Here is a 26417-nt window from a genome sequence, read left to right as displayed (position 1 = left end):
CGTTCTGTGTTTACTGGGTTAAACATGTTAACCAACATATGGTATGTTTTGGGCACTTTTATGCTAGTTTAGCATGTTTTTACTGGTCTACCTGCAACTATTGACTACCTTAACCAGTTCGGTTTGGATTCCGGATTTAAGCTTCTCCATAACAGTCTTTGAGCGGTTTCTTTCCTAGGGATATCCAGTGAAAGCCCATACTGATAGACAGGGCCATGTTTTTCTCTGAAAGATAACCTTCATTAATAATTCAGGACGTTTGAACTTTTCCAGTCTCCCTGGTTAGTGGCACCATCTGTCTTGATCGGGGAGGAGAGCTTCATTAGAGTGGATTAGAGAGAGCCAAGAGTGTCCAACAGCAGGACACCGTAAAGGCCCGTATCAAGCACGTTTGTGCACATGTGAATGTGATCTTCAGAAAAAGAGATGTGTGAAAATCACGTTTATGTATCGCAAGTATGTATTTCAGTGCCAGCGAGTCTGTGGTGCAATGTTTGTGGTTGACGTTCATCATTATCACGCACCTTAAAATCAAAGTCAGCATCCGTAAAGCTCTTATGGAGAGCAGGCGACAGATACTGGGTTGTGCTCACAATGATACTGCAAGAAAGAGAATGGGATAATCATTCATATAGCAAGTGTGACCTAAAGGAGTAGTTCACTTTAAAAAAAAAAAAAAAAAAAAAAAAAAAATTACTTACCCCCGTGTCATCCAAGATGTCCATGTCTTTCTTTCTTCAGTCGAAAAGAAATTAAGGTTTTTGATGAAAACATTCCAGGATTTTCTTCACATAATGGACTTCAATGGGAACCAAACGGTTTGAGGTCTAAATGAGAGTTTCAGTGCAGCTTCAAAGGGCTTTAAATGACACCAGACGATGAATAAGGGTCTTATCTAAAGAAACAATTGGTCATTTAAAAAATAAATAAAAAAATTTAAGTTTTATAAGCACAAATGCTCGCCTTGCTCTGTTCTGTGATGAGCGTTCGTGACTCTCCTGTTCGAACAAAATGAACAAATCTTTTTTTTTTGAGTCATGACTCGAAGGGTCCTATAAGACCCTTACTCATCGTCTGGTGTCGTTTAAAGCCCTTTGAAGCTGCACTGAAACTGAACCGTTTGGTTCCCATTGAAGTCCATTATATGGAGAAAATCCTGGAATGTTTTCATCAAAAACCTTCATTTCTTTTCGACTGAAGAAAGAAAGACATGGACATCTTGGATGGCCTGGGGGTGAGTAAATTATCAGCAAGTTTTTTTTTTTTTTTTAAATGTGAACTACTCCTTTAAGACTTCGAAAGCCATGATATTTATAGAGAAATTAATTCTATTACATCATATATGGTAGTTTATTTCATTTAGTTTTTTTCAAAGCAAAAAAAATGTTTAACAATATAAAAAACTGTTCTGGAAGGAAGCAGGAATGACGGAAAAAAAAGGGGGAAAAAGCTAAATTTCTCACTTGCTGGTCAGCAGTCGCATGACGTTCCAGTCACGCGGGAATATACTGAGTTTCATCAGGTTTCTGAACACACAGAAAATCTTCAGCAAGAACTCCTGCAAGAGAGTATTTTTTTTAAAGTATTTTTCAACTATAAGTGACATAATAAAGGATTCAGATGCTTGACTTCTGAAATTCACCTTTAGCTCCTCTTTGCTCTGGAAGTTGTCCATCAGGTGTTGAAAGTGAATGTCGGACATTTGACGCAGGAGGGACAACAAGCAGGACACATACTCCCCCTGCCAATCAGAAAGCGGGCAAGTTCTTGTGAGCCAATCAATCTGTTAATTTGGCAATCAACCTGACAATCAAACACATCCAAAGGGAGCGGGGGAGCAGAATGAATGAGAGACATGAAGACACCGTGGGATGAATTCACTAAAGAGTTACTGTTACTCAGCCTCAGATGGCACGCCTACACTCTCTTCGCCAAAGTATTTTACTGACAAAAATGGAAATACTTGCTGAAATCACCAGTTATAGACTTCACATAACTTTAATCAGTTGATATAAACGACTTGTTGGTCAGGCGGTCTCGTTCTGTCCAAGTGGGCAGTTCTTGGCCAGAATAAACTCCAATGTGGACTAGACTTATTGTTAGTCAAAAGTCTGGCAATGTGAGACTAATGCGTGGTATTTTAGACCAAATGCCTTCTTCTGATTCACCAACCACACACAATCCAAAGACAGCATACACAATATGCAAATTTATATTACTGTACAGTAGGTCACCCTCTGCTTTCTTTTAACTGCATATAGATAGAGACATGATCTTGTTTTCTGCTGGGCTCTGCTTTTAAGCAATATATGCTAAATGCATTATCAATTAAACATTAAAAGCAAGCAAGTGTAAATCAAAGGATGCAAACCCATTCATCATAGTATAGATCAGAGATTGTTTGTGTTTCAAGTAGTTTACTGTTGATCTTAGTTTCCCCAGCAAGTGTTACAACAGACTAAACATAAGAGACGCAAGACAAACATTCATGGATGAGTCTCGTGAAAGCTGTCAGGGTCATACTTCATACCAAGATCAAAAGTCATTTTGCATGTGTGTTTTACAGAATGCACCCCCACCCCCCTGCTAAACACATACTTCATTATCTCAAAGCACTTTTTTTGGTTGTTATAGAAATATGACCTGGACATTTTTGTGCAGTTTTCATGAAACTCAACTGAATGAAGACATGTGTGAGTCAGTGAGTGAGTGTGAGACATAATAAACGCATAGCCATAACTGTGTGTGTGAGAGAGAGAGAGAGAGAGAGAGAGAGAGAGAGAGAGAGAGAGAGAGAGAGAGAGAGAGCATAAAGAGTCACTGACTTTATATTTAAGTTAAATGTAAAATATTCAAATTATATCATTATGTTAAGGGCTGTCAATAGATTAACATTTTTAATCGTGATTAGTTGCATACTAGTCGTGAAATTAAGCATACATCATTTATTTTGTTTAGTGCGTTAATTTTGTCATCATTTGAAAAGTAAACTATCCATTGAAGGATGATTCTTCACAAAACTGTATATTTTTCAAGTTTTTTTTCAAGGTAAATGTAGGTGTCTTTCCAAAAAAAGGACACTTAGAGACTCCAGAATGACACCACATTACCAAATAATAATAATAATAATATTTTTTTATTATTAATTATTAACGATTAATAATAATCGTTTTTCAAAGTGGGGAACTATGACGACAAAGAGGATACACCACCCCCACAGAAGAAGATCAACGCCTACTTCAACACGTCCGGTTTAGCCCCGCCCACCGATTCGCGCATTACACACATAGCTAAATAACATAGATGCCTACCTCGTGATGACAAACCGGAGCGAGCTACCGAGCGATACAGAATATTGTGCAGCGCCTGTTTGTGGAAGAAGACAGTCGCTGCATAAGCTTCCTCTGGATTCCAATAGGACTGCATGGATAAACTTTATTTTTAATGACGCTCCCGCTGATGAGGTAAAACATTGTCTGTCTGTTCGCTTTATTTCACTGAGTATTGTTTCGTAAACAACTCTTGATTTGCAAACCGATTAAGAGTAAAGAACGGTGCTGTGCCGTCTATATTGGATCTGATAGGAACTGTGCAACACACGGACTCTGGGTCGAACATGTAGGGGCGAATCATTCCGGTTGGCATTTTACAACATTGTACATTTTCATAACAATTTCCCCCAAGTGCATCGACGGGTGAGTTGAAACTCATTATAATATGCAAAACTGTTATCCACTCACAGCAGTGGGCGTTTACTTCCAAGTCTTCAGTGTGAGACGCCCATAAAAACACAGCGCTTTTTCAGCTAGGCTCAAAACTAGGGTAGAAAATAGCCTTTTACTTATTCATTTTGATGTTTTTGAATGCAAGAACCAAGCGAACGTCATAAGTTGACCTCAGACAACAATATAATAACATTTAAAAAGCCAGTTCATGACCCCTTTAAGTTTTAGGCATGTCAAGTTGCAGTTGAAGATTGCAACTGAACAGGACCATATGGAGATGCCCAAAAAAAAAAAAAAAACGCCTACTCCTTATATGGCTACTCCAGTACATGGATCCATTCAGAATTACTAAACACACCAACATACACATGAAAGATAAAAACGTTTCCCTGAATGTGTGTTGAAACTCAAATGTGTCGTCGAGTGTGTCGAGAGCACACATGCACGGTTTGTTAGCGCATCATCAATAACGGACTCAAGTGCTTACTGTACAACTCCTGTACATCACTGCAATCGTCGTTACCTTGATTACAATTCGCATTCATCAAAACTTTACTTGCGAGACACTGTTTGTGTATAATCTGGCTATACAGCGGTTGCATGTTTTGATTGCTTCATTAATTTGCGTTACTTGTGTTAAATAATTTGAACGCGTTGAGGATTTTAACATTGACATCCCTTTTGGTTCCAAGAACGTTCCTAGAACTTTCCCTTAAGGTTAAGGGAACGTTCCCGGAACATTCTCCTAACGTTATAAAAATGGAATCTAAAAAATAACCTACATGGAACATTCCTATAACGTTCTTGTTTGGTTCCCAAAAAAATAACCTCATGGGACCATTCGGGAATGTTAGGGGAACGTTCTGTGTTTGCTGCAGTGGTGGAGGAAGTACTGAATCTCAGTACTTAAGTAAAAGTACAAATACCCAGATAAATATTTACTTTAGTAAAAGTAGAAGTAACACAATGACAACCATACTTAAGTAAAAAGTAAAAAGTACTTTATTTTAAATGTACTTTAAGTATTAAAAGTAAAAGTACTTGCATAACAATTTATTATCTTAATGTCTATTTTCTAATGATTAATAAAACATTTAATTCTAACTCATTCAACCTAATAGCCTACTCCTATAATGATGTTCAATAATGATGGAAAAAAACGTCACCATTTCTGAAACAAGCTTGCAATTAGGCAATATCATGCTTATCCTTACTATATGTTAATATGTTTGGCAGTAAACGCGATTCATTTTATGGTGTAATTCTGAACCTCTTGGCTTGCCATAATCCTAACCAAACCAAACATATATTACACACGGTGTGTTTCCTATGCACGTAAAAACAAATTTTCGCGTATGAGTTGCACGATAAACACACTGCGTGTGAGACGCATTTAGTGTGACCGGCCGTGCTGTTGATATACTGCCGGGTTGATATACTGTATCTATGGCAACCAAACGTCACTGGTGTAAGGGTTAGACCACTAGGGGGCGCCATCTGCCCAAATATATCTGCGTCTCATTTCACGTTAAAGGGTGCCATGTGCGTTGGATATTTACGCTTTTGCAAAAGCGTCCGATATGGCGCTTTAGGATGAGAACGGGCTCGACGGTCAGATTACGTTTTGGCAGGGGAAAAACTGATCAGAAAATGTAACGAAAATGTAACAGAAGTTGTAGAAATGTAGTGGAGTAGAAAGTATAATAATTGCTGCAAAATGTAACGAAGTAAAAGTAAAAAGTAGGCACTATTTATTGTACTTAAGTAAAGTAAAGATACGTGAAAAATGTACTTAAGTAAAGTAACGAAGTATTTGTACTTCGTTACATTCCACCACTGGTTTGCTGGGATGTCAGAGATAAATGTAGGACTGTTTTCAAAGGTTTGATGTTTCTTTCAGAAACAGATTTCACTTTCAGAACTTGACTGATGCACAATATAGGTAAAAAAGGAGAGTTCCATAAAGATATTGGGAAAGAAACAGAAGATGAAATAAAGATCTCAGTAAGTATGCTGCCAAGCAGGTGGAGGAGAATAGAGATGAAGGATGGGGGGAAGGATAGAGGAATAATATCAGATTTGTTAGTTACTAACAGTGATCTCAGCCGTGCACTGTGGACAGCGCTGCCCTCTTACCGCCTCCTGAGACTGAGATTTACTCATGATGGCCAACAGCGTCTGCAACAACACATCCAACAAACTCTCCACCATCATCTCTACCTCCTCCTGCACAGAGCTCTCCTGCAAACAGGAAAAGAGAAACATTGTCTACTTGACCAAAGTCACCAACGGGATGTTCAAAGTCTTGATTGACTGAAGCGTGAGTACCAATGAGCTGCTCTTAATAATGGAGAAAATGCTGCTCAGAATTCCTGAGCAGATCAGAAGCTCCTTCTGTTGCCGAAGATGCAAATGAATGTGATGGAGAACGACAGGAAGGAGAATTCTCCTTGATTCTATGTAAAGAGACAGAGAGGTTATTAAAGCAATACACCTGATTAAGATTTCAGACATTAACACATAAAACATGCAAAAAATTGTACGAACTGCTTGGGGCAGTACTCTTAAAAGGACAACCTTGCATCTTATCTACCCCTAAAAGGTACATATTAGTCCCTTATGGCGCTTTTCCATTACCAGTACCAGCTCGACTCGGCTCGCTTTGGCTCGGCTCGACTCAGCTCGCTTTTCTTTCCGTTTCCAATGCAGACAGTACCGCCACAAATAGTACCCGGTCGTCATAGCAACGTCTTTCATTCCTCATTGCCCTATCAATCTCTCGCAGGATCCTCTCTTCGGCCACCAAACAAGCAAAGTCTGCACCACCTCGTCAGCGTATTCTTCCAAGTTGCCATAATAGTAGTTAGTTTAGTAACCATCCCTGGCCGAACTATTTCAAAATAGCGGGGTTATTCTGGATACTCCATCTGGCGCGTGTAAGGATGACGCAGTGAATGGTGACGATTCTCTCTGACCAATCAGCAGTCGGCATTGTTTTCACGTGACATTTTAGTATCGCCTCAGCTCACTCAGAACCTTGCCAGAGGTAGTACAAAAAAAGTACCCTAAAGCAGGAACAGGTACAACTTTTACACAGTGGAAAACCAAACAAAGGCGAGCCGAGTCGAGTCGAGCTGGTACTGCGTAGTGGGAAAAACGCCATTAGAGTAGTACTACTATGAACCTTTTTAGGGGTAAACAAGGTACAAAGATGTCCTATTAAGTGTACTGCCCCAGTTGTACCGGTAAAGGTAACATTTAGCACATTTCTTTAAGAAATACCTGGGAAGGAGAAAAGCCTACTATCCACAGTTCGAGCAATGGACTGAAGCTTGACGACATCCATGGACTGACCAATGTGGACTGTACTAGGCATGCTACCCAGAGTTCCCCTCACAAACTCTGCCACTTCCTGTACTGTGAACATCTGAAGGAGCTCATCAAAAATGGCAGGGAAAGAGTTGAGCAGGGCAGCCTGGGAAAATGGGAAGGGACAAGAGAAAGAAAGCATTTTTTTTTTTTTATTTTGGTCATGGTATGTGTTCCTTTTTTAGAAAGCTCAAGATGTGAAGGGACTGTTGGCCAAAGATGGGATGGGAATCACCTACACAGCAAGAGATGAAGTAAGAGTGAGGCTTTGCCAAGACCTCATGCTTGGTAGATTTATTTATTCATTTTTTTTTAAGGGAAACCTCCAAACCTCCTGGAGACCCAATGTCTTGGAGAGTTTAACTCCAACTCTAATCAAACACACCTGAACCAACCATTCAAGGTCTTCAATGTGACTTGAAAATTACAGTCAGGTAGGCTCAAGTAGGAACAAAACTTTGCAGGACAGTGGGTTGAAGACCATTATACAGTCACAAGCACAGCCAAAACTCCATTAACTAGATTGGCATTGTGGTTCATAATGGAGATCTAATCTATTCCTTTATTCAAAGCTACCGTTATATAAACATCTACATCTCTTGCTTTTGAGGACTTCCCTTCCCCACTTTGCTCAACATCCTCATGGTACGATCCATTGCAGGCAATGTGATCGCTGGTCCCCGGTTCAATGCCACTGAAGAGGAAAGGTGAATAATGGGGGTGTTTGGAAGGTCTCAACTTTGTGCTTAAGAAAACTTGGTGTCAAACACAGCAATCAAAACCAAGAAACACACCAAAGAACCCAACGGAAAATGCATTGGAAGCATTGGGAGGCATTTGTTGGTGTTGTTGTCAGTGTGTTTGGGTTGTTGGATCATGTTGGGGTTTGGTGTTCTGAAAAGGTTCTGAATGGTTGCATGTGACAGTAGATGTTTTAGGAATTAGGTTGGGTTGGGTCCGTTCCATTACTGTGGGGCAATTCAACAAGCTGCATCTACTTACAGACAGCGGAGAGGGCCGTGGGGCATTACAGCTCAACGGCTGCAAGCAGTTGCCCTGGTTGGCAGTGGCTTGTCCTGTAGTTGGTTGGGGACCCTAGGGGGGTACAGTGAAGTTGGGCAGGATTGGGTCAGGATACAGGGCAGGGATGGAATGGGTCCACATAGGTACAATATGGGACAATTCAGGAAAAACATTGTCAACAGAAAAGACTAAATAATTTTGTGCAAGCATTGTTGGTAGGATGGAATGTATTGTGTCCAGACACTGATAATCATATATAGTGAAGTACATCCTGGTGAATCCAGAATTAAATGCTGGAGGCATGGACGATAAAACATGGTGGTGACAGAAGTCGTCATGTGGAAGGTTTATTAGGTTTCATTACCTAATAAAAATTTACCTTGTACATAATCTGCATAAATTTGAAATTCCAAACATTAATAGAGAAATATATTTCACATTTTGCTGTACAAACATTACCAATAACTCAACTAATGAGACTAATAACAAAGTTCACAAGTCTTCAAACCCCAACCCTGTGTATTAAACTTGCACATAAACTGTCCCACATCGTTTGTCCTGAGGAACTCAATGATGCCTCAAGTCATGAGCCTTACTGAAAGGAACTATACCTAGAGAACAATCAAACATACATTATTTAGGGATCAGAATATCACAGTAACTTGAAGGAGGGTTTGACTTCTGCCAGTGTGCACGGAACTGAGCATCCACCAAGAAATGCTGTCAGCATCAATCTAAAACACCATCACAACTGCAAAAACCCATTAGAATACTTCAGCAAACACATAAAGTAGAAACACATAGAGTAGCAATGTCTGACAACCACCCACAACATCCAAGCATCATAGCCGCAAGTACCATTCACACCATCATCAGACAATGTTAAAATAGTGACTAAAGATAGCACAGTTTCTCAAAAACTTGTTTAGTGGCATCAGTGTTGGTGTCTCCTGATCTTCTTAAGTCCTCTTGTCTTGTATTCTTCAAATCTGATACTTCAGCGATCTAGCAACCTGAAGCGAGCAGATATCTACTCCTGCAGTCTTCAAGGAAAACCTTGTTTTGTCTGATCGCAACTCGCTCTACATGAGAAAAGATTTCACAGGATATCCATGAGATGGGGCTGTCAAAACAGCTTAGACGTACAACTTCTTTAGGGCAGAGATAGACAGATGCATCATTCTGGTAGAAGACTAAACAAACATGAGCATCAAGCAGCTTTGATCTTGGGTCAACAACCATGGCTTTTAACCTTTCCCTTTCAAACACATTAGACCACCTTGTTCTTTTTTGCTTTCAATGCTTCATTCTTTAATTAAAGGGGAAATGAAGCGGTGAATCAAGTTTACATGATTTACAAGATGGATTTCCAATATAATCAACAATTATATAAGAAACATTACAAATGTAAACATTTAGAAGAAAAAAAGAAAAAAAACTTTGCATCTTTCGCTGCCAGGGCGCCGCCATTGTGCAGTTGACGTCACGGGGTTGGTTGGCTCAAGTTTAACAGGCTCTGGGCATTGAAAATCGCGACATCAAACTGTGTTTATACCAGTGTTTTGACCGCGAACGACTAATGTTAGGTACAGATATTAGACAAAAAGACGACGTCTCATGTTATATGTTGACGTATAGAAACATTGTTCGCGATGTCTGCCGTCAGATATTCCCGTCTCGTCAACACCATGTAAGTTACGTTGCTGTGTAGAACAGTCAGTGGTGGTTTGGGGCGGAGAGCGGGTTTGTAACGCTAACTTACCAGGTGTCAGTGTGGCTGTTGTCCTGCGATGCCCTCCGTGTCAGAGTCCATCTGTTGTCAAGAGGTTGATCTTGAGCATGTGTTGCGTGGTCAATTCTGCGTCACCGGCGCACGTTTACCATGCTGTGCCGGGAGTTAGACGTGTGGAAGCGGCGATGCTTTCCCTGAAGGATGTCAGAGCGGAGACACTTTTTCCTAGTATATGTAGGCTGTAGCTAACGTTACTAGCACTACCAGTGCGAAAATATGGACGTTTCATTTCCCCTTTAACAAATACGTGCTAACTTAATTGACGAGACGGGAATATCTGACGGCAGACATCGCGAACAATGTTTCTATGTGCAGTTTGTCAACATATAACATTAGACGTCGTCTTTTTGTCTAATGACTGTACCTAACATTAGTCGTTTGCGGTCAAAACACTGGTGTAAACACAGTTTGATGTCGCGATTTTCAGTGCCCAGAGCCTGTTAAACTTGAGCCAACCAACCCCGTGACGTCACCTGCACAATGGCGGCGCCCTGGCGGTGAAAGATACAAAGTTTTTTCTTTTTTTTCTTCTAAATGTTTACATTTGTAATGTTCCTTATATAATTGTTGATTATATTGGAAATCAATCTTGTAAATCATGTAAACTTGATTCACTGCTTCATTTCCCCTTTAAATGAATAAAGTAATTTAATAAATCAGCATAAACATTCACCAGTTACATCCCACTTCCTTTAATTTCAAGCTTTCAAGCAATCACCAGATTTCATGAAATGTAAAATGCTTCTTTTGTTTATATCTGACCTGGGTGAAAATTAGCGTCTCAGAGCTGCGGCTGTCCAGACTGAGGACGAAACGGATGGATTGGAAAAGCTCCTGGATGCTGGCCCTAAATTGGTCCTCCTCCATCCCACAGGTGGCCCGGGAGTAGAGGATCCGTGACTGGACGATGAATTTAAACAGATACTCTAGAGCCTGAAGGAAAATTTTACAGTTAACATGTGTACAAGCTAAAGTGTCTGGGCTCCATGTTTATACTATAACATAAATTATTTTGACAATTGACAATTTGACAATTATTTTGCATTTACCTTGAAGAAAAATAAAAAAAAATAAAAAAAAACTGACTGAATATTGTTTACGTTATAGGTGGGAGGTACTTAAAGGGTTAGTTCACCCAAAAATGAAAATAAAGTCATTAATTACTCACCCCCATGCTGTACCAACCCCGTAAGACCTTCGTTCGTCTTCGGAACACAAATGAAGATATTTTTGATTAAATTTGAGAGCCGAATCACTACCACATTGGCTCCTAAGGGACTGCCTCTTGACGGCCCAGAAAGTCAATGAAGAAAATGTTTAAATATCCCAAGTGACTACCGTGGCTCAACTATATGTTTATCAAGCGACGCGAATACTTTTTGTGCGAAAAAACAAACAAAAATAACGAGTTTATTCGACTATTTCTTTTCTTCCTTGTAGGCCAGAACGAGAATTCCTTAGATTTCCACGACGCATGCGCGAGATTTGAGATCTGCTTACACCGCTTACACTACTTCAGATCGCAATTCTCGCGCATGCGTCGTGGAAATCTATAAGGAAGTCTCGTTCTGGCCTACAAGGAAGAAAAGAAATAGTCGAATAAAGTCGTTATTTTTGTTTGTTTTTTCACACAAAAAGTATTCGCGTCGCTTGATAAACATATAGTTGAGCCACGGTAGTCACTTGGGATATTTAAACATTTTCTTCATTGACTTTCTGGGCCGTCAAGAGGCAGTCCTTTAGGAGCCAATGTGGTAGTTATACAGCTCTCAAATTTAATCAAAAATATCTTCATTTGTGTTCCGAAGACGAACGAAGGTCTTACGGGGTTGGTACAGCATGGGGGTGAGTAATTAATGACTTAATTTTCATTTTTGGGTGAACTAACCCTTTAAGTAATTGGAATTGATTATTAAAATATTACTTCACTTTTTACTAAGCAGGTTTTGGCTCTTTTAAATGTTTTTTTCTTCTTTTTCTTTTAAACACACCATTGAAACTGTGATTAATCCCCTGAGGTCGAGTAACGCGCCGAAAAATAAACTATCAAAAACGTATCAAAAATAAACGAATCAACTGTTATACAATGCAAGCTAATGCAATGCACATATCAAAAAAATGAATCCTTAACTTTGAAATATATATGATAAAATGTACTGGCCTACTTTAAAAATAATACTTTATATGGAAAAAGAATGTTCTTTTCATGATGTTTTCAACTCTAACTTTGAACCAATTCTACACAAATGCCCATATAACCTATTTGACCAGGATTTGTTTCCAGGTATGACTAAAAATACATGTTGCTCACATATTATGGTAGCACTGTTTCTACTAAATATAGTGTAATTTCACTTGTGACGTTAATATGTTTATGAGCAACTGAAAAAAAAGCACAAATGTCAGGGCATGTGAGAACATCTCAAGGACCCCAAATACACCCTAGACCTCAAAGGGTTAAATGGGCTGCATTTCACAATTTGTGCATCAAAATGACTTCAGAAGTCTTACATTGTTTTTCATCAGCCAGTTTTAAAAGCTAAGAAAAATGGTTTTACTTCTAAACACTTGAATGTACAATTAAAGTTGAAACTTTCTCTCAAGTATGTTTCCGTCTTGACACTTTTGAAATATTTGGCGCAGCAACCACAATTTAACTAAAGTATAACTTCTCTGTACTTTTACAGTGCTTGACATTTAAATATGAGGCACTGTCAGTAACAAAATGAATCACCAATCAAACCAGCGACGAAATTAGATCTCAACAAAACCATACAGGGAGTGAATAAGAAATCTCAATACAATTTGCTTGAGTTAGTTATTTGTAAAGGTCCTTTGAGGAATGCCCTACAATTACTTAAAATGTATTTATTCTAGTTCCTGTTTAAACTTATTTGACACTTTTTGACATGGATTTTTTCTCTAGCCTTCTGTTTATTTGATTATACAGCACATACTATATTTCGTCTTACCCTCATGGCTTCCTGGATGTGATCTTGTCGTACAACTTCTGCTGACCGATCCATATACCACTTCAGACATCGAATCAACTCTCTGCATTTGAAAAAAAAAAAATTTGAAATACCATTTATACTTATCCATTACTAAGATAAGTTTACTTAAACTATATCTAAACCTAAATATCCAGCTAAAATTGATGAGCTCACTTGTAAGCCAGTGCTCCAGCAAAATGCTTCTGGATGTAGGTGTCCATCACGGGCCGGAAGTGATAAAACTTACTGTCCCGGAGCAGATTGATGATGAACACCTGGACAGAAACGTGTCATGGTTTAAATTCGCACAGAAATCCCAAACCAGAGGAGCTAAATGTTCAAAGGACCACGAAATGAACGCAGCCTGCATTGGTTCTCTATTCTTCACAACGAAACGTGACAGATGTATTCAGGCCAAGAGAGGCTAGAACATCTTGACTCTTTTTACAAGGAGAACAAGAAGCTAAAGGGTCTCTGGAGACGCCACTATCAAACAGCTGTGAAGGCCTAATAATGCCTGGATCCGTGCCAGCTGAAATCGTCCATTTTTCATAACAGACACACACACACACAGCATGGGCACTCCTGAAAGAGATGAAACGTGTGCATTTAAGGGTGTACACGCACACAAATTCACGTTTGTACGGTAAACGTGGGTCTGAACGCTTTTGATGAATGGAAATCGGACACGTTATTACAGCCTGTGAATTATTAACATTAGGCAAGCTGTGGCGCAATCATAAAAATGTCATTTATTTAAGCTTTCTAACCAGCGACTGAAACACCAGAGGTCCATATTTGTCTGTGTTGTCATCCAGAATGGAGAACAAAGTGTCGAGGATGTCTTGAAGAAACTGGAGAAGAAAAACAGAAAACGTGGGTGTAAATTGCATTATGCAGACATTCAAATCTGTCCTTTTTTTATTATTATCAGTTATTGAGATGCAGCTCTCACTTTGACTATTTCTTCCCCGCAGACGTGGCGCAATCGCCCCAAAATGTCCATCACACGCTCTGGGTGTGCTTTCCACTTCAACAAAGCTAGTAGATCGACTTTAAAACACAATAAGAAAGTGTTATCACGCTGAGAAATTGACGCGACAACTGATCAATTAGTGTTAGTAAGTTACCATTCTGTGTTAGTTTGGTGGAAGAGAGTTGAGTGGATATCCAGAGGGTCTCCTTAGTGCTGCGCTGGAAGATGAGGCTGGACGGGATGTTCGGGCAGCCGTTGAAGTCGTCTTTACAACAGGGCAACCCCAGGTACAGCGCATGGTTACTGAAGGTGGTGTTTTCATCACACTGATTCAGATACAGAACAGAGTTGTATAAGTTAGACATCATATGAACATGCTATGCCCTTTCTGTACGAGGGTTATTGTTAACTAAACATTGATAATACTTCAATTCAAGTTCAATACAAACTATCTACTAACTTTCCAATTACTTTCCAATTAGAGTATTAGTTGACTGTCTGCTTAATATCTGCTAAAACCTTATTTTGATGGTCCCTCAACAGACATTCTACAGACTAGAAGTGCCTTTGCAAGTACGCCAACTTATTCTACTAACCCTAGCCTAACACTCTACTTATTCTCTAATGAGAGTTAAAGGTAAAATCATGAGAGTTAGAAGAATATCTAAAGTGGACAATCGAAGTAAAGTGCAACCTAAATGTTCACTGAAATAATATAAAATAGAAGTACACTTTTATTTGAGAAATTTCCCATTTTGTTAAGTTTAACTTGAAGTACAACATCAAAATATAGACATAAATGTATAAATATAGACAATAATGAGTTATCGTATATGGAATGTTTTAAATCTCGGCAAGTGGATTAAATATATATGATCAAATTTAAATTGTGCTTTAAAAGGACATATTAATACACTATTATAATATTATTGACAGGGGCATTTTTAAACAGTTATTATAACCTATCCCACAGATCTTGCAGCTACATATATTGTTTTATCATCTATGACAAATACACACTATATGATGTGTTTAAAGTAAAGGTGGAGACTGTCCTCACCTTATAGACGTAAAGCTCATGGCTCTCATCTGATAATGTGGTGCCGTCTTCTCTCATGAGAGGAGTGAACGCAAAGCCAAAAAGCTTCTTTTCTCCTTTGTCCTTTGCTGTGGAAACAATAAAACAGGAATAATGTCTTAAGTACTTGTTAAATCTTAAGTGCCGGTAATTTAAAATTCACTAAAATAATAATATCACTTCATGAACCAAGTCAAAGAACAAAAAACCTTGAATTTTCAAAATGCCGAACAGGCATTTAAACCAGCATGTTGAATAATGCGAAATATCCCATCTCTTTCAAAAATAACTTTTGTTCTTTAATAAAAATGTTAGTTTTTGTACGAAGTTCACACGTTTTACATTGGTATTAGTTCATTCATTTGAATAATTCCAGCATGAAACTTTAGATGAAAATGTGTGGGATATTATACTGGTAGAGTATAAATCCTTACTTGAACAGTGTCTAAACTCGAAGCGCAGATGGGACCCCCGGAATCGGTCGATGGGGATCGGCAGTTTGATGACCTCACTCCAGCGGGGACTGTTGTTGTGGTAGAGGACGAAAGAGCGGTACTCGCTGATGCTGTGTTCTCCTGAGCCCAGACTAATGCACTCCTAATAAAAGATAGAAGAAATGGAAACAGTTTTGCTTTTATGTGGCTTTATAGTGTGCATCAAAGTGTGCGACACAAACATTTATGGTGGGCTCATGTAAAATACATCAGAAAATAACAAACTCATTTACTCCTTTCAAACTGACTTCAAATTAGTTTGGCCTAAATGATTCACCACATGAGCTACAGATCAGGCCTTCAAAAGGGATAATTTGCCCAGAAATTGTAATTCTGCGGTTGATTACTCCCTCATGTCGACTGAATGAATACAGAATGAGATTTTTTTTTCTTTTTTTTAATAATCATGGTGCAATTTCATGTAAAAGAGCAACCAACAAAGTTCCTTAAAATGTCTGCTTTTATAGAAGGACTGAGCTTAAATGAGGGTGAGTAAACAATGACAGAACTTTCATTATCCGTAAACTATTCCTTTAATAAAGTCCACACGACTTACTTTGAGGATTTCGCCGTCAGCATAGAGCACATACATGGTGACCTCAATGTTCTTCTGGACACTCTTGCCTCCTCTCTCAAAGTCTCCTCTCTCCAGCGTGAGGTAAAGGTCGTTGCGTATGTCACCTAAAGATCAACAAAAACAGCATTAAGTAATATGACTTTTTTTGCTGCTTGGTGAAACTTGCACTGCATTCACAGCAAAATCCCCAGTTTTAAATTAACACTGAAAAGTGTGAATTTTACAAACTCTGAGCAGAGTGTTGAATGAACACTGAAGCAGAGTTAAAGTTAATCAGATAATTAAGTGAATAATTGAGTGATGATTGAACATTATTTAAGACACCTGATGTTAACAAGCAGAATCACTGGAGGAGAAAACCAGAATTTTTAAGTCACCATTATGGTGATCAGTGTTTGGTTTAGTTGGGCTCTTGACCCTTAATTCGTTAACTTCAGATTTTGTTTGGCTGCAGTGCACAAATTATAACAGCCAGATGAACAAATAGAAAAGTTGATCTGATGTTGATGGTTGTGTTTTCACATAATCATTATTTCACAATCATTTGACCTGAATCACTGAACACATATAGAGCCTAATTTCTGAGTTAGGTTTACTTTATTAATTATAGCAGCAGTGACCTTGTACAGCATACTATTATTAATGTTTAAAATGAAATCAAAATTATTTATTAAAAGTTTCTCTTATACATTTTTTAAGACACACAAGCATCAATAATTACCCTATGAATCTCAACAATGGTGACAATTATAAAGCATGTTGTAGTGCATTCTGGGTGCCAACAATCAAAACTCATTCATGGCTCCCATCATGCATTGCTGCATGAATAAATAATGAGCTTATGTTTAGAGGTGATTTGTTTGTTACCATTGCTGAGATTTATACACTGATTATTGATGTCTGTGTGTGCCTACATAAATATTTTTGGGATTTTTTTGTTGTTGATCATTTGGGTTTCATTGAAAAGACTAAAAATGGCATGTTCTAAAATGACCATGCTACTAAAATCCATAAGGTAAATTTAACTCAGAATTTATGCTCTTGATGAGTTCAGCGATTCAGGTCAATTAATGATTATGTTAAAACACAACCAACACCATCAGATCACCTTTTCTATTTGTTCATCTGGCTGTTGTAACTCACATACAGCAGCCAAACTAAATTTAAAGTTAATGATTTAAAGGTCAAGAGCCCAACTAAACCAAACACTGATCACAATAATGGTGACTTAAAAATGACGGTTTTCCCCTTCGGAAATGTTGCTTGTTAACATCAGGTGTCTTCAATAACGATCAATCATCACTCAATTATTCACTTAATTATCTCATTAACTTTAACAATACTTCAGTGTTCATTTAACTCTCTGCTCAGAGTTTTTATAATTCACACTAGTGTTAATTTAACACTCTCAGTAAAAAATATCTTCTGTTGTGTTCAGCAGAACAACTATCCCTAAACGTGAGAATTGGTCCCTAAACTAAAGTGTTACCATATATTCTCTTTAGGAAAAAAAAAATGAAATGTCAATTATTTCAAATTTCTTTTTCCAGAATATTAATTTTATATACAATTTTTTTTAAATGTAAAACTGTACCTTTCACAAAAACGCTGTGATTATTTTTACTTGTATTTTCCTTCGAGTGAATTATTGGAAGAAAACTTATGTATCGCCATTAAAAATGTTCCAACATCATTGACAAAATCTGATGATACATTTTCAAAAAATTGTAAATGGTCTTTTTTTCTTTTCTTTAGTAAGGCACACAGTTTCCACACACTTTTTCAGAAAACCATTGTTGATCCTGCTTGCAGATATTGGATATTGGGAAAGAAACAAAATACATTCCACTATGACATAAAAGTTGAATAGGAAAAATTGTAACAATTTTTTTTTTCTGCATGTTTCTACATCTATGTGTATTTGTTTAAGCCTAAAAGACACATGTAATCTCGTATGGACCCAGCACGCTTAATTTAGCTTCAATGTTAAACCGTTTTACAGACTGTAATAAAAGCTATTGCTACATAAAGGTCAAATCGTTTGTCCAGCTAAACTGCACCCACTGGCTAGAAGAAATATAATCAAACTCGAGTTCAACCTGTCTTGTACACCGTGGTTTCACATGTGACCTTGGCTTTCAGATGATTCTTTCATTATCAACCTCATTCGATCCATGACACAGCGGCCCACATTCTCTCTGCAGAGCAGCATCTGAATCAAAATACTCAAAATAAACACAGACTCTCTCTGGAATTGTGCTTAGCTCTTTCCCGTCTACTCGGGGGGGAGAAAGTTTTAGCTGTTACTGAAAGAAGTTGTGGGTTTAATTTGATTTCTTTCAATTACAGCTGATGCAATAAAAGAGAATGTGTGCCTCTCCTAGAAACAATCCCTCCTGCTGACACCCACCCTGCAGCACACATGAAGACAGTTATGAGTGTGGAGATGTATATTTCAGCATATACCTTTAACAAAAGCTTCAATTTGCTCTGATGCACCATATATCTTTACTATGGTCTGATATATTCAAGGAGAGTGATGTAAAATACCTTAAGCAATACAATTCTTGCTCCATTTTGAGTGGAATGTGCATAATGAAAAAGTTTATCACAAAACGGGTTCATTCTGGGCAACAAGGAGCACCCGTGGACTTTAGATCAAATTCAAACAGATCTCTGTTTGTCAATTTTATATGCAGGATATAACAAACATACTGTTATAACTACAGAAGAGGATTAGGGCCAAACAATAATAAAAAAATAAAACCTCGAATTTCAAGATTAAAGTCATTATAATGCGAAATTAAACTCGTTAAATTTCTAGAAAAAAGTCAAAATACAATCTTTAGAATAAACTAATAAAATATCGAGAATAAAATTGTTGAATTTCGAGAAAAAAAATCGAAAAACAATCTTGAGAATAAACTCATTCATTTTCAAGAATAAAGTCGTTTATTCTCAAGATTGTATTTCGACTTTTTTCTCGAAATTTAACATTTTTTTTTCTCGAAACACGACTTTATTCTCGATATTTAATGGGTTTATTCTCAAGATTGTATTTTGACTTTTTTCTCGAAATTTAACGAGTTTTTTTCTCGAAACACGACTTTATTCTCGATATTTAATGGGTTTATTCTCGTGATTGTACAGTATTTCGACTTTTTTTCTCGAAATTTAACGATTTTTTTCTCGAAACACAACTTTATTCTCGATATTTAATGAGTTTATTCTCATGATTGTATTTCGACTTTTTTCTCGAAATGTAACGATTTTTTCTCGAAACACAACGACTTAATTATTGATATTTAATGAGTTTATTCTCAAGATTGTATTTCGCCTTTTTTCTAGAAATTTAATGATTTTTTTCTCAAAACACGACTTTATTCTCGATATTTAATTAGTTTACTTTATTCTCAAAATTATTTCGACTTTTTTCACGAAATTTAACAAGTTTTTTTTTCGAAACATGACTTTATTCTCGATATTTAATGAGTTTATTCTCAAGATTGTATTTCGACTTTTTTTCTCGAAAAAAAAAGCAAATATGGCCACAGCTGCATTTAGAAACAGTGGATTGAATAGACAACATACTGTACAGCCTAAATAAAGCTTTGTGTGTTTGCCTGACAGAATCCTACAGTTTCACACCCCGATAGAAATGTTATCTGGCCGCAACAGGCCGACTCCCTGTGAGCACTGCTATTTCGTTGGATTGCGTTCCTTTATAGACAGTCTTTGTAATGGGTTATGGCTACGGCGTCAGGCACTTCTTTCCACTGCTTCCGAGCTATTTTGCTGAATAAAATCCACATACAGCTCTCTATTCAAGCACAAATTCCTTCCAAAAAGGAACAATCGTGGTGCATTCCCAGCTGGAAAGAAGGGAAACTGGCCTGAAAGCAGTAGCTAGCATATAGAAAATAGGAAAGCAGATGCTACGGCTTAGCATCTAGGTATTTGCATGTTTTATGTATATTAAGAGGACCACAAAACACATGACTACGGAAACATCAGGGAAACGTTTGGCCTTTTTATATCAAAATGAAATGGACGATGCAATCCAACCCGTCACATCTTGCACTGAAAAGGAATGCATGAATAATTCTGGAGAGGTTTTGTTGAACGAACTCGTCTCCGGCTTATAGAAAATGTCACGAGAATGAATGACTTCCAAAGCTTGCCCACCTCAAGTGTCATTAATATTTCATAACGCTACCAGTTCAATATTCCTTCTAATTGCAGCCTCCACAACTTAATGCCGTTTGACAGACAGACATTGTTTTTTGAACGGAATGAATCCCAATGCTGGGAACATTTTTTAGAAACCTGCCAAGTTTGAACTTTTAAAGGAATGCAGCAATCGGAAATAAGATTACGTGGGCTTTTCTCAAACATAGGCGAGTGGTCCAATAGCATCTAAGCCTTTTTTTCTCCAGGAAAAATCGTAGCTCAGAAACCCAAGGAACCGTGGCTCTCAGAGGCCTATCGACTTATTGGCTTTTCAAAATGCTGAATTTAAAGAGCACAGCCTAGTCTGTGATTATAATTGAACTACCTCAGGTTGATCGATTCGTGGATGATAAACCAATCATTGGGCTCTTCAGAAGAAGGAGGAAACATTAACTCAGAGACAAATGAGAGGGCTCTACAAAAACAAGATGGAGGACCCATCAATCCACCTACCAGTGAAGGACATCCGAGAGTATAAGACTGATAAGAGATATATTGTAAATGGTTACAAGACTTTGACTCTTGGGGAATTCAGCCAGAGCTCCACTGAATTTTTAAAGAACACACAGTGACACAAGTTTATTAAGAGAACAACTCAGAGAAGCCCCAAGGCTCCTTCTGAATCACAGGGAAGGGATTTCTTAACTCGACAGTAACGTGGCAAGAGTCCAGCTGGCTTTATAGGGCCCTCTGAGGCCCGGAGTCTGTACAGTCTGTCAAAATGTGGGTCATATACATTTATATAAGCTTGATTCTACGCAGTTAAAAGGCAATGAGCCCGATTATGTGATGTTCTGTGCGATTATTGGTCTTGCTAAAGGCCGTTTCACAAGATTCGCTTCAAGGCTTATGCATCGCTTTGACCTCCACATTAAAAGCGTTGCAGATAGAGACACATGAGGGTGATTTTATGATGTTCCTAGGTCGTGAAAAAGCAAGACGTGTACAGAGAAAACAGTGAAAAGTTTATTACTTTGACCCAACAGAACAGTAGCATTTACCATTGCACGCCAAAATTTTCGCAGACGAAATCCAGTCATTTCAACAGGGATCGCAAAAGTAGTTGGAATCGCCACGATTACCAACAGAAACCCGCGTGGTTTGGAAGTCATGAGCTGTGCTTCATAAATCGCTATACTATTGACAATTGAAAATGGGCCGCAACATTTTGACAATGGACAACGGGACTTTCGGCGATAACACAGTAAAAACCATCAACAACACCCTAGCGGTCATAGTTATCTTCAGTTATACTCATGGACTTTTACTTTGTTTTCATTCATTCTCATGTGTTCCTTTGACCTTCCCACCACCATGTTACCATAGTCACCGCCGTTATGAGTTTGTTTGGTTCAGTTGTTTTATTAATCATCTTGTTATAAGTTGTACCAAAGTCCTTTTAGGCAAGTCCTGCCACTCGGCCGCCATCTTGGCAACGCCACCGGGCAGCTATTTCTGACTAACAAGACCAGGCTCCTATCTAAATGAATAGGCAGAGAGTCAGAACTGCACTTTCACTGGTCACCGGGACATAAAAACTGCTTGTATAGAAACAGTAGTAAAATATGATAGAAATCGCTGAAAAAGTTCAACCGATGAATATTTAAAATATGCCTAAAATATATAACACTCTTTGAACTCACTTTGGTTATATTTTCTTATTCTAACTTGTCAGAACCATCCACTTAAACTAAATACAAAGCTTTGGCTTATCTATTGGATTCGTTCATTCCTGAACAAATCTTGAACTGCAACCATGACCTTCATGAGACTTACCTGGCATGATGACATCGGGGAAGCCCAGTTTGCGTGTGATGGCCACGCCACGGTTGAAGATCATGGGGTTTTCCCTGCGCACCTGCTCCATCTCGCCCCTCAACAGCTGCAGTGAGATGATCAGACCTACACAAAGACACGAGTTCAATGGAAATGTAAGACGACTTCCTTTTGCCGACCACTGTAATTATCCTCGTGATTATGTTAGTATTTGTATAGTAAAATGGCCCCTTGTTTCAAAGATTGTACCAGAGAGATTGCGTCTCTTATTTTACCATTTTGTTCAAGTCTCTATGCCGACTGCCAGTGACTTCTACAATTCAATTCAATCAAGACCCTGTTTTGGGTCTACAATGGCGCTAATGACCTGGCTCCCCGCTACCTTCAATCCTTCATTAAACCGTACACACCAGCCCGCCTGCTGCAATCAGTCATTCTGATTGCCTGGCTCCTGTCAGTTCCCAATTGGAAGGGTTTCTGTTCATTCAGGTCCAGGAATATTTTTAGGCCTTCCCCTCCCTCGATGGTGGAATAAACTCTCAATTAGAGCAGCTAACACACCGATTACCTTAAGACACACCTCTACGATACTCATTTCCCCAAGGACTTAGGCTACTTTCACACCAATCCAGACACATTTGAAAACGCATCATTTTCTCCACGTTTTGTCCTTTCATCCACACTGAGATGCCATTTTGTTTTGGGAAAATTGAGCTTTTTTGAAGATACTCTCCCAAGTGGATACTTTTGAAAACTTTGTTTTTGAATTGTGGTGTAGAATGTGAAAATGGATGTATTAAAGGTATACTCCACTTTTTTGGGGGAAATAGGCTTATTTTACCACTCCCCCAGAGTTAAACAGTTGGGTTTTACCGTTTACGAATGTATTCAGCCGATTTTCGGATATTTAGAAGAATATCACTAAACAGTTTCTGGTCGCATTGACTTCCGTAGTATATTTTTTTCCTACTATGGAAGTCAATGAGACCAGAAACGGTCTGGTTACTGATATTCTTCTAAATATCAGGAAATCGGCTGAATGGATTCGAAAACGGTCAAACTCAACTATTTAACTCTGGGGGAGTGGTAAAATGAGCCTATTTCCAAAAAAAAGTGGACTATTCCTTTAAACTATGACACATTTAGTCATGTGACGCATATTGCACCAATAGAAATCCATGTTCATACCATTAGTCTCGTTGATACATTTATACTATGTTCAAATTGGCTCGCGATTGCTATCTTATGGCAAAACGATATGGATTTTCAAGCCGTAACTGACAAAACTACAGTGTACGTGAACAGAATGATATCGTCGGCTGGTGTGAATGCTCATGAAGCTTATTTTAAGGGTTATTAGGGGTTTCAAAATCATTTTGGACTCTTTTCACAGATGTTCTGTTTGTTTTGTGTGTTTTTTTTTCGGGCTGAAGCTTTGCATGTGACTTTAGTTAACTAGAATGGTAATGACTACTTTCACATTTTATTCTTTTAGGTGTGATAGCACCTACTGAGAACATAAATGGGATTTAAAATTATCCTGTGCTTTATTACAGTAGAATTATGGAGAATTAACACACATTCCTACAGTGATTTCAGCAAAAAAAAGTGAACAGTAAAGCAGGATAATAGACCTTTTTTTGCAAGGATTGTTCAGTTTCAGTGATGATGACACTTAAATCAAGTGTACGACCGGTTTTGAAGTGCACTTACCGTAGTTAGTGCTGGGGGCGGTGTATTTGGTGCTGGACTTGCGGATAATGTTCTCATGAATCTGGTACCACTCGTTTTCATTATTACACCTGTGAAAGAGAGAAGACAGAGGACAATCCATTATACAGTGTAGTAAAACGAAAGAAAGTTTGCATGGATCAATCAGGTGGAATCAGTGCATTCGTATTCCGGTGATTCCCAGATGCTTTAAGTCACAAATGTAACTTATCACTATATGTAACTGCTGTATGTTAACCCTCTAGGGACGGATTGGGCGGTACCGCCCCAAAAGACATACTTTTACAAATGTGTACTTATCTTAAAAAGTATTCATGAGAGAGGTGCGGCCTTTTTGCCGTCTTCCTCAGATTCCGCTGAAAACAGTGATAACTTAACCGGCGTGTAAACACACCGTCAAAGGCTAATGAATGGAACCAATGGAAAAACTGCCGATGGAGAAATATTTTTCTTACCCAATCAGGGGAAGGTTACCATGACGTATTCTAGTAAATCGGAAGACTCTGTAGCCTTGCAAGGGGTGGTACTATATAGTAAGGGACCAGTGTTGGGAGTAACGCATTACAAAAGTAATACATTACTGTAACATATTAGTTTTTGCTGTAACGCAGTAGTGTAAGGCATTACTAATCAATTTTCAGTAATATTTTACTCGTTACATGTTCAGTGAGGCTTGTATTACAGTGTATTGTCTGCTTTTACTTCTTAAAAGGCAACATACTGTGTGAAAGTTTTAAAGCAGTCTTTTAGTGCCAGTTCAGAGCGGTCGCGTCTGTAACATTGTTTTTTTCCTCATAAATGCGAACACGAAAACTAAAATAAAATGAACATTTTAAGTTCTATGGAGACTGGAGAGCCAACCCTTCCTCATCCGATTCGCGCAGTGTAATTAACAGAATTACAAAACATATATTTTGCCTCCTATTTTTTTTTTCACGCATGAATGTGTGTCTTTTCCCTAATATTAAAAATAAAACATAGACTGATATTTGTCTCATGTCTGGAGTCCTTTAAGGAAGTAGCCTATATACGTTTCAATACATGTATTTTCTGAGAATTTTTATTTCAAGTTTTGACTGCAAATGTCATGTCCATAATGCTGGACTTCCCCAATTTTCAATAATTTATCCTTAACTAGTTTTGTGGTTAACTTAAAATGTTAACTTCAAATAATACTAATAGCCTAATTTAAAGATAAGGCAGCATTGGATCTGGACGGTAAGGAGAATAATGCTGGGAGTTGGAAGAGGTGTGTCGCGATTCTGTAGGTTCGTGGATCTGAGTCGTGTGGCGAATTGCGATTTCGGTTTCATATTGCATATCGTTACAGCCCAAAAGTTAAGTTCTACTTAGTTATTTTGGTGAAAGTAACTCAAAATTAATACATGAGTAATGTAACTCATTACAATTCTGAGACAGTAATATTGTAAGGTAATGCATTACTTTTAAATAACAGTAACAAGTAATACCTAATGTATTACAGTTTGGAAGTAACTTGCACAACACTGTAAGGGACATGACACAAACAGCGTCAAGTGGTGGAAGAGACGTCAGAAAGCGAATGGACGCGTCGACTATAAACAAGGCTTTTACGAGCGAGAGTGCGCTGAGATTTATATGAGAGAGAGAGATATATATACATACAATTATAGCATTATTTAGTATTTTAGCACTTTTATGATGGCAAGCAGTAAGCGATTTACAGTGGAACAGGCTTTGGAACAATTGCTGGAGAGTGACGAGGAGAAAGCATTGCTTTGAAAATTTTAAGCATTCCTAAGAAAAAGGCCTGGGAATATTTGTAAATAAAGTTCGATTTTTCATTGTTCTTTACACATTTTATTTAACAATTACACATGTCTATCAAGCAAAGGCTTTGACAAATATATATTTTTTTTGTTCAAAAACTGTTCACTATTGTTGTGTGATGTGTGATTTTCAGAAATAAATGACAAAAATCGAATTTACGTTTTTGAAATTATCAAGTATATTGTACATTTCTCACTCATACTTCCTTTATAAACACTTTACACACATGTTTATGTTAGCTTAGGGTCTTCTGAATCCATAGATACCAAACACATAGTGTTCCATCACCATAACATATACTGTAGTTTATAAGCCCAAATGTAAATAGAGACAACGGACCAAAAAGGGCTTAGTCCCCAACCACATTAGGGTTAATGTGACGTTATCCCGAGTAGAACAGGATATTTGCTGAGAGAAAAAAAATATATATATTGTGGGCCGACAACTTTTTTTTTTTTTTTTTGTGGGATTGTGAAAATTTGCCAGAATGACGCAATATGATCAGGATGTGACAAACCTTTATGTATTTATTTACTTACTGTTCATTTTGTATTTATAGGTAATTAAACATAATAAAATATTAAGTAGTTATTAGGTAATTATTATAAACATAAATATTTTAAAAAGGTTTGTCCCATGATTTTTTTTTGTCATTGATGTTTGAAAGATTATATTAGAATTATATATTAAATCTGATTATTAGTATATATTTTAAGATTATCACCTTATTTTTTATGAATTTGTCACAAATAAAATAAAAAAATAAATAAAATGTTCATTTTGTGTTTCTAGGTAATTAAATATAATAATAAAAAAATTGTCATTAGTGTTAGTGCATTAGAAA

The 26417-nt window shown here is 37.8% G+C and overlaps 1 protein-coding gene across 9 annotated transcripts in view; it reads right to left on the bottom strand.

Moving 5' to 3' along the window:
* The window catches only part of dock3 (dedicator of cytokinesis 3), a 230941-nt gene that overhangs the window by 32648 nt on the left and 171876 nt on the right, over positions 1 to 26417 (bottom strand). For 7 of the 9 annotated variants that reach the window (XR_005622340.2, XM_039668620.2, XM_039668619.2 and 4 more), the window contains 17 exons: positions 23747 to 23835; positions 22034 to 22159; positions 16007 to 16131; positions 15391 to 15553; positions 14939 to 15045; positions 14033 to 14204; positions 13858 to 13955; positions 13673 to 13756; positions 13077 to 13177; positions 12882 to 12963; positions 10672 to 10842; positions 7008 to 7200; positions 6054 to 6181; positions 5820 to 5966; positions 1643 to 1741; positions 1464 to 1558; positions 525 to 600 (listed from right to left, as the gene is read on the bottom strand). Coding sequence is in view for 8 of the 9 variants with exons in the window: in XM_039668620.2 (XP_039524554.1) it covers positions 525 to 600; positions 1464 to 1558; positions 1643 to 1741; positions 5820 to 5966; positions 6054 to 6181; positions 7008 to 7200; positions 10672 to 10842; positions 12882 to 12963; positions 13077 to 13177; positions 13673 to 13756; positions 13858 to 13955; positions 14033 to 14204; positions 14939 to 15045; positions 15391 to 15553; positions 16007 to 16131; positions 22034 to 22159; positions 23747 to 23835 (2056 nt within the window). In the remaining variant the exon portion in view is untranslated. Of the gene's footprint in view, positions 1 to 524; positions 601 to 1463; positions 1559 to 1642; positions 1742 to 5819; positions 5967 to 6053; positions 6182 to 7007; positions 7201 to 8096; positions 8190 to 10671; positions 10843 to 12881; positions 12964 to 13076; positions 13178 to 13672; positions 13757 to 13857; positions 13956 to 14032; positions 14205 to 14938; positions 15046 to 15390; positions 15554 to 16006; positions 16132 to 22033; positions 22160 to 23746; positions 23836 to 26417 lie in introns of all 9 variants that reach the window. The other 2 variants (XM_089117902.1, XM_039668623.2) reach the window with 2 other exon arrangements.

This window comes from Pimephales promelas, chromosome 2, assembly GCF_988280905.1.
Source record: "Pimephales promelas chromosome 2, fPimPro1.hap1.1, whole genome shotgun sequence".
NCBI classification, from domain to species: Eukaryota; Metazoa; Chordata; class Actinopteri; order Cypriniformes; family Leuciscidae; genus Pimephales; species Pimephales promelas.
The sequence above is the reverse complement of the archived record's forward strand: the minus strand, read 5'-3'. Positions and strand labels throughout refer to the sequence as shown.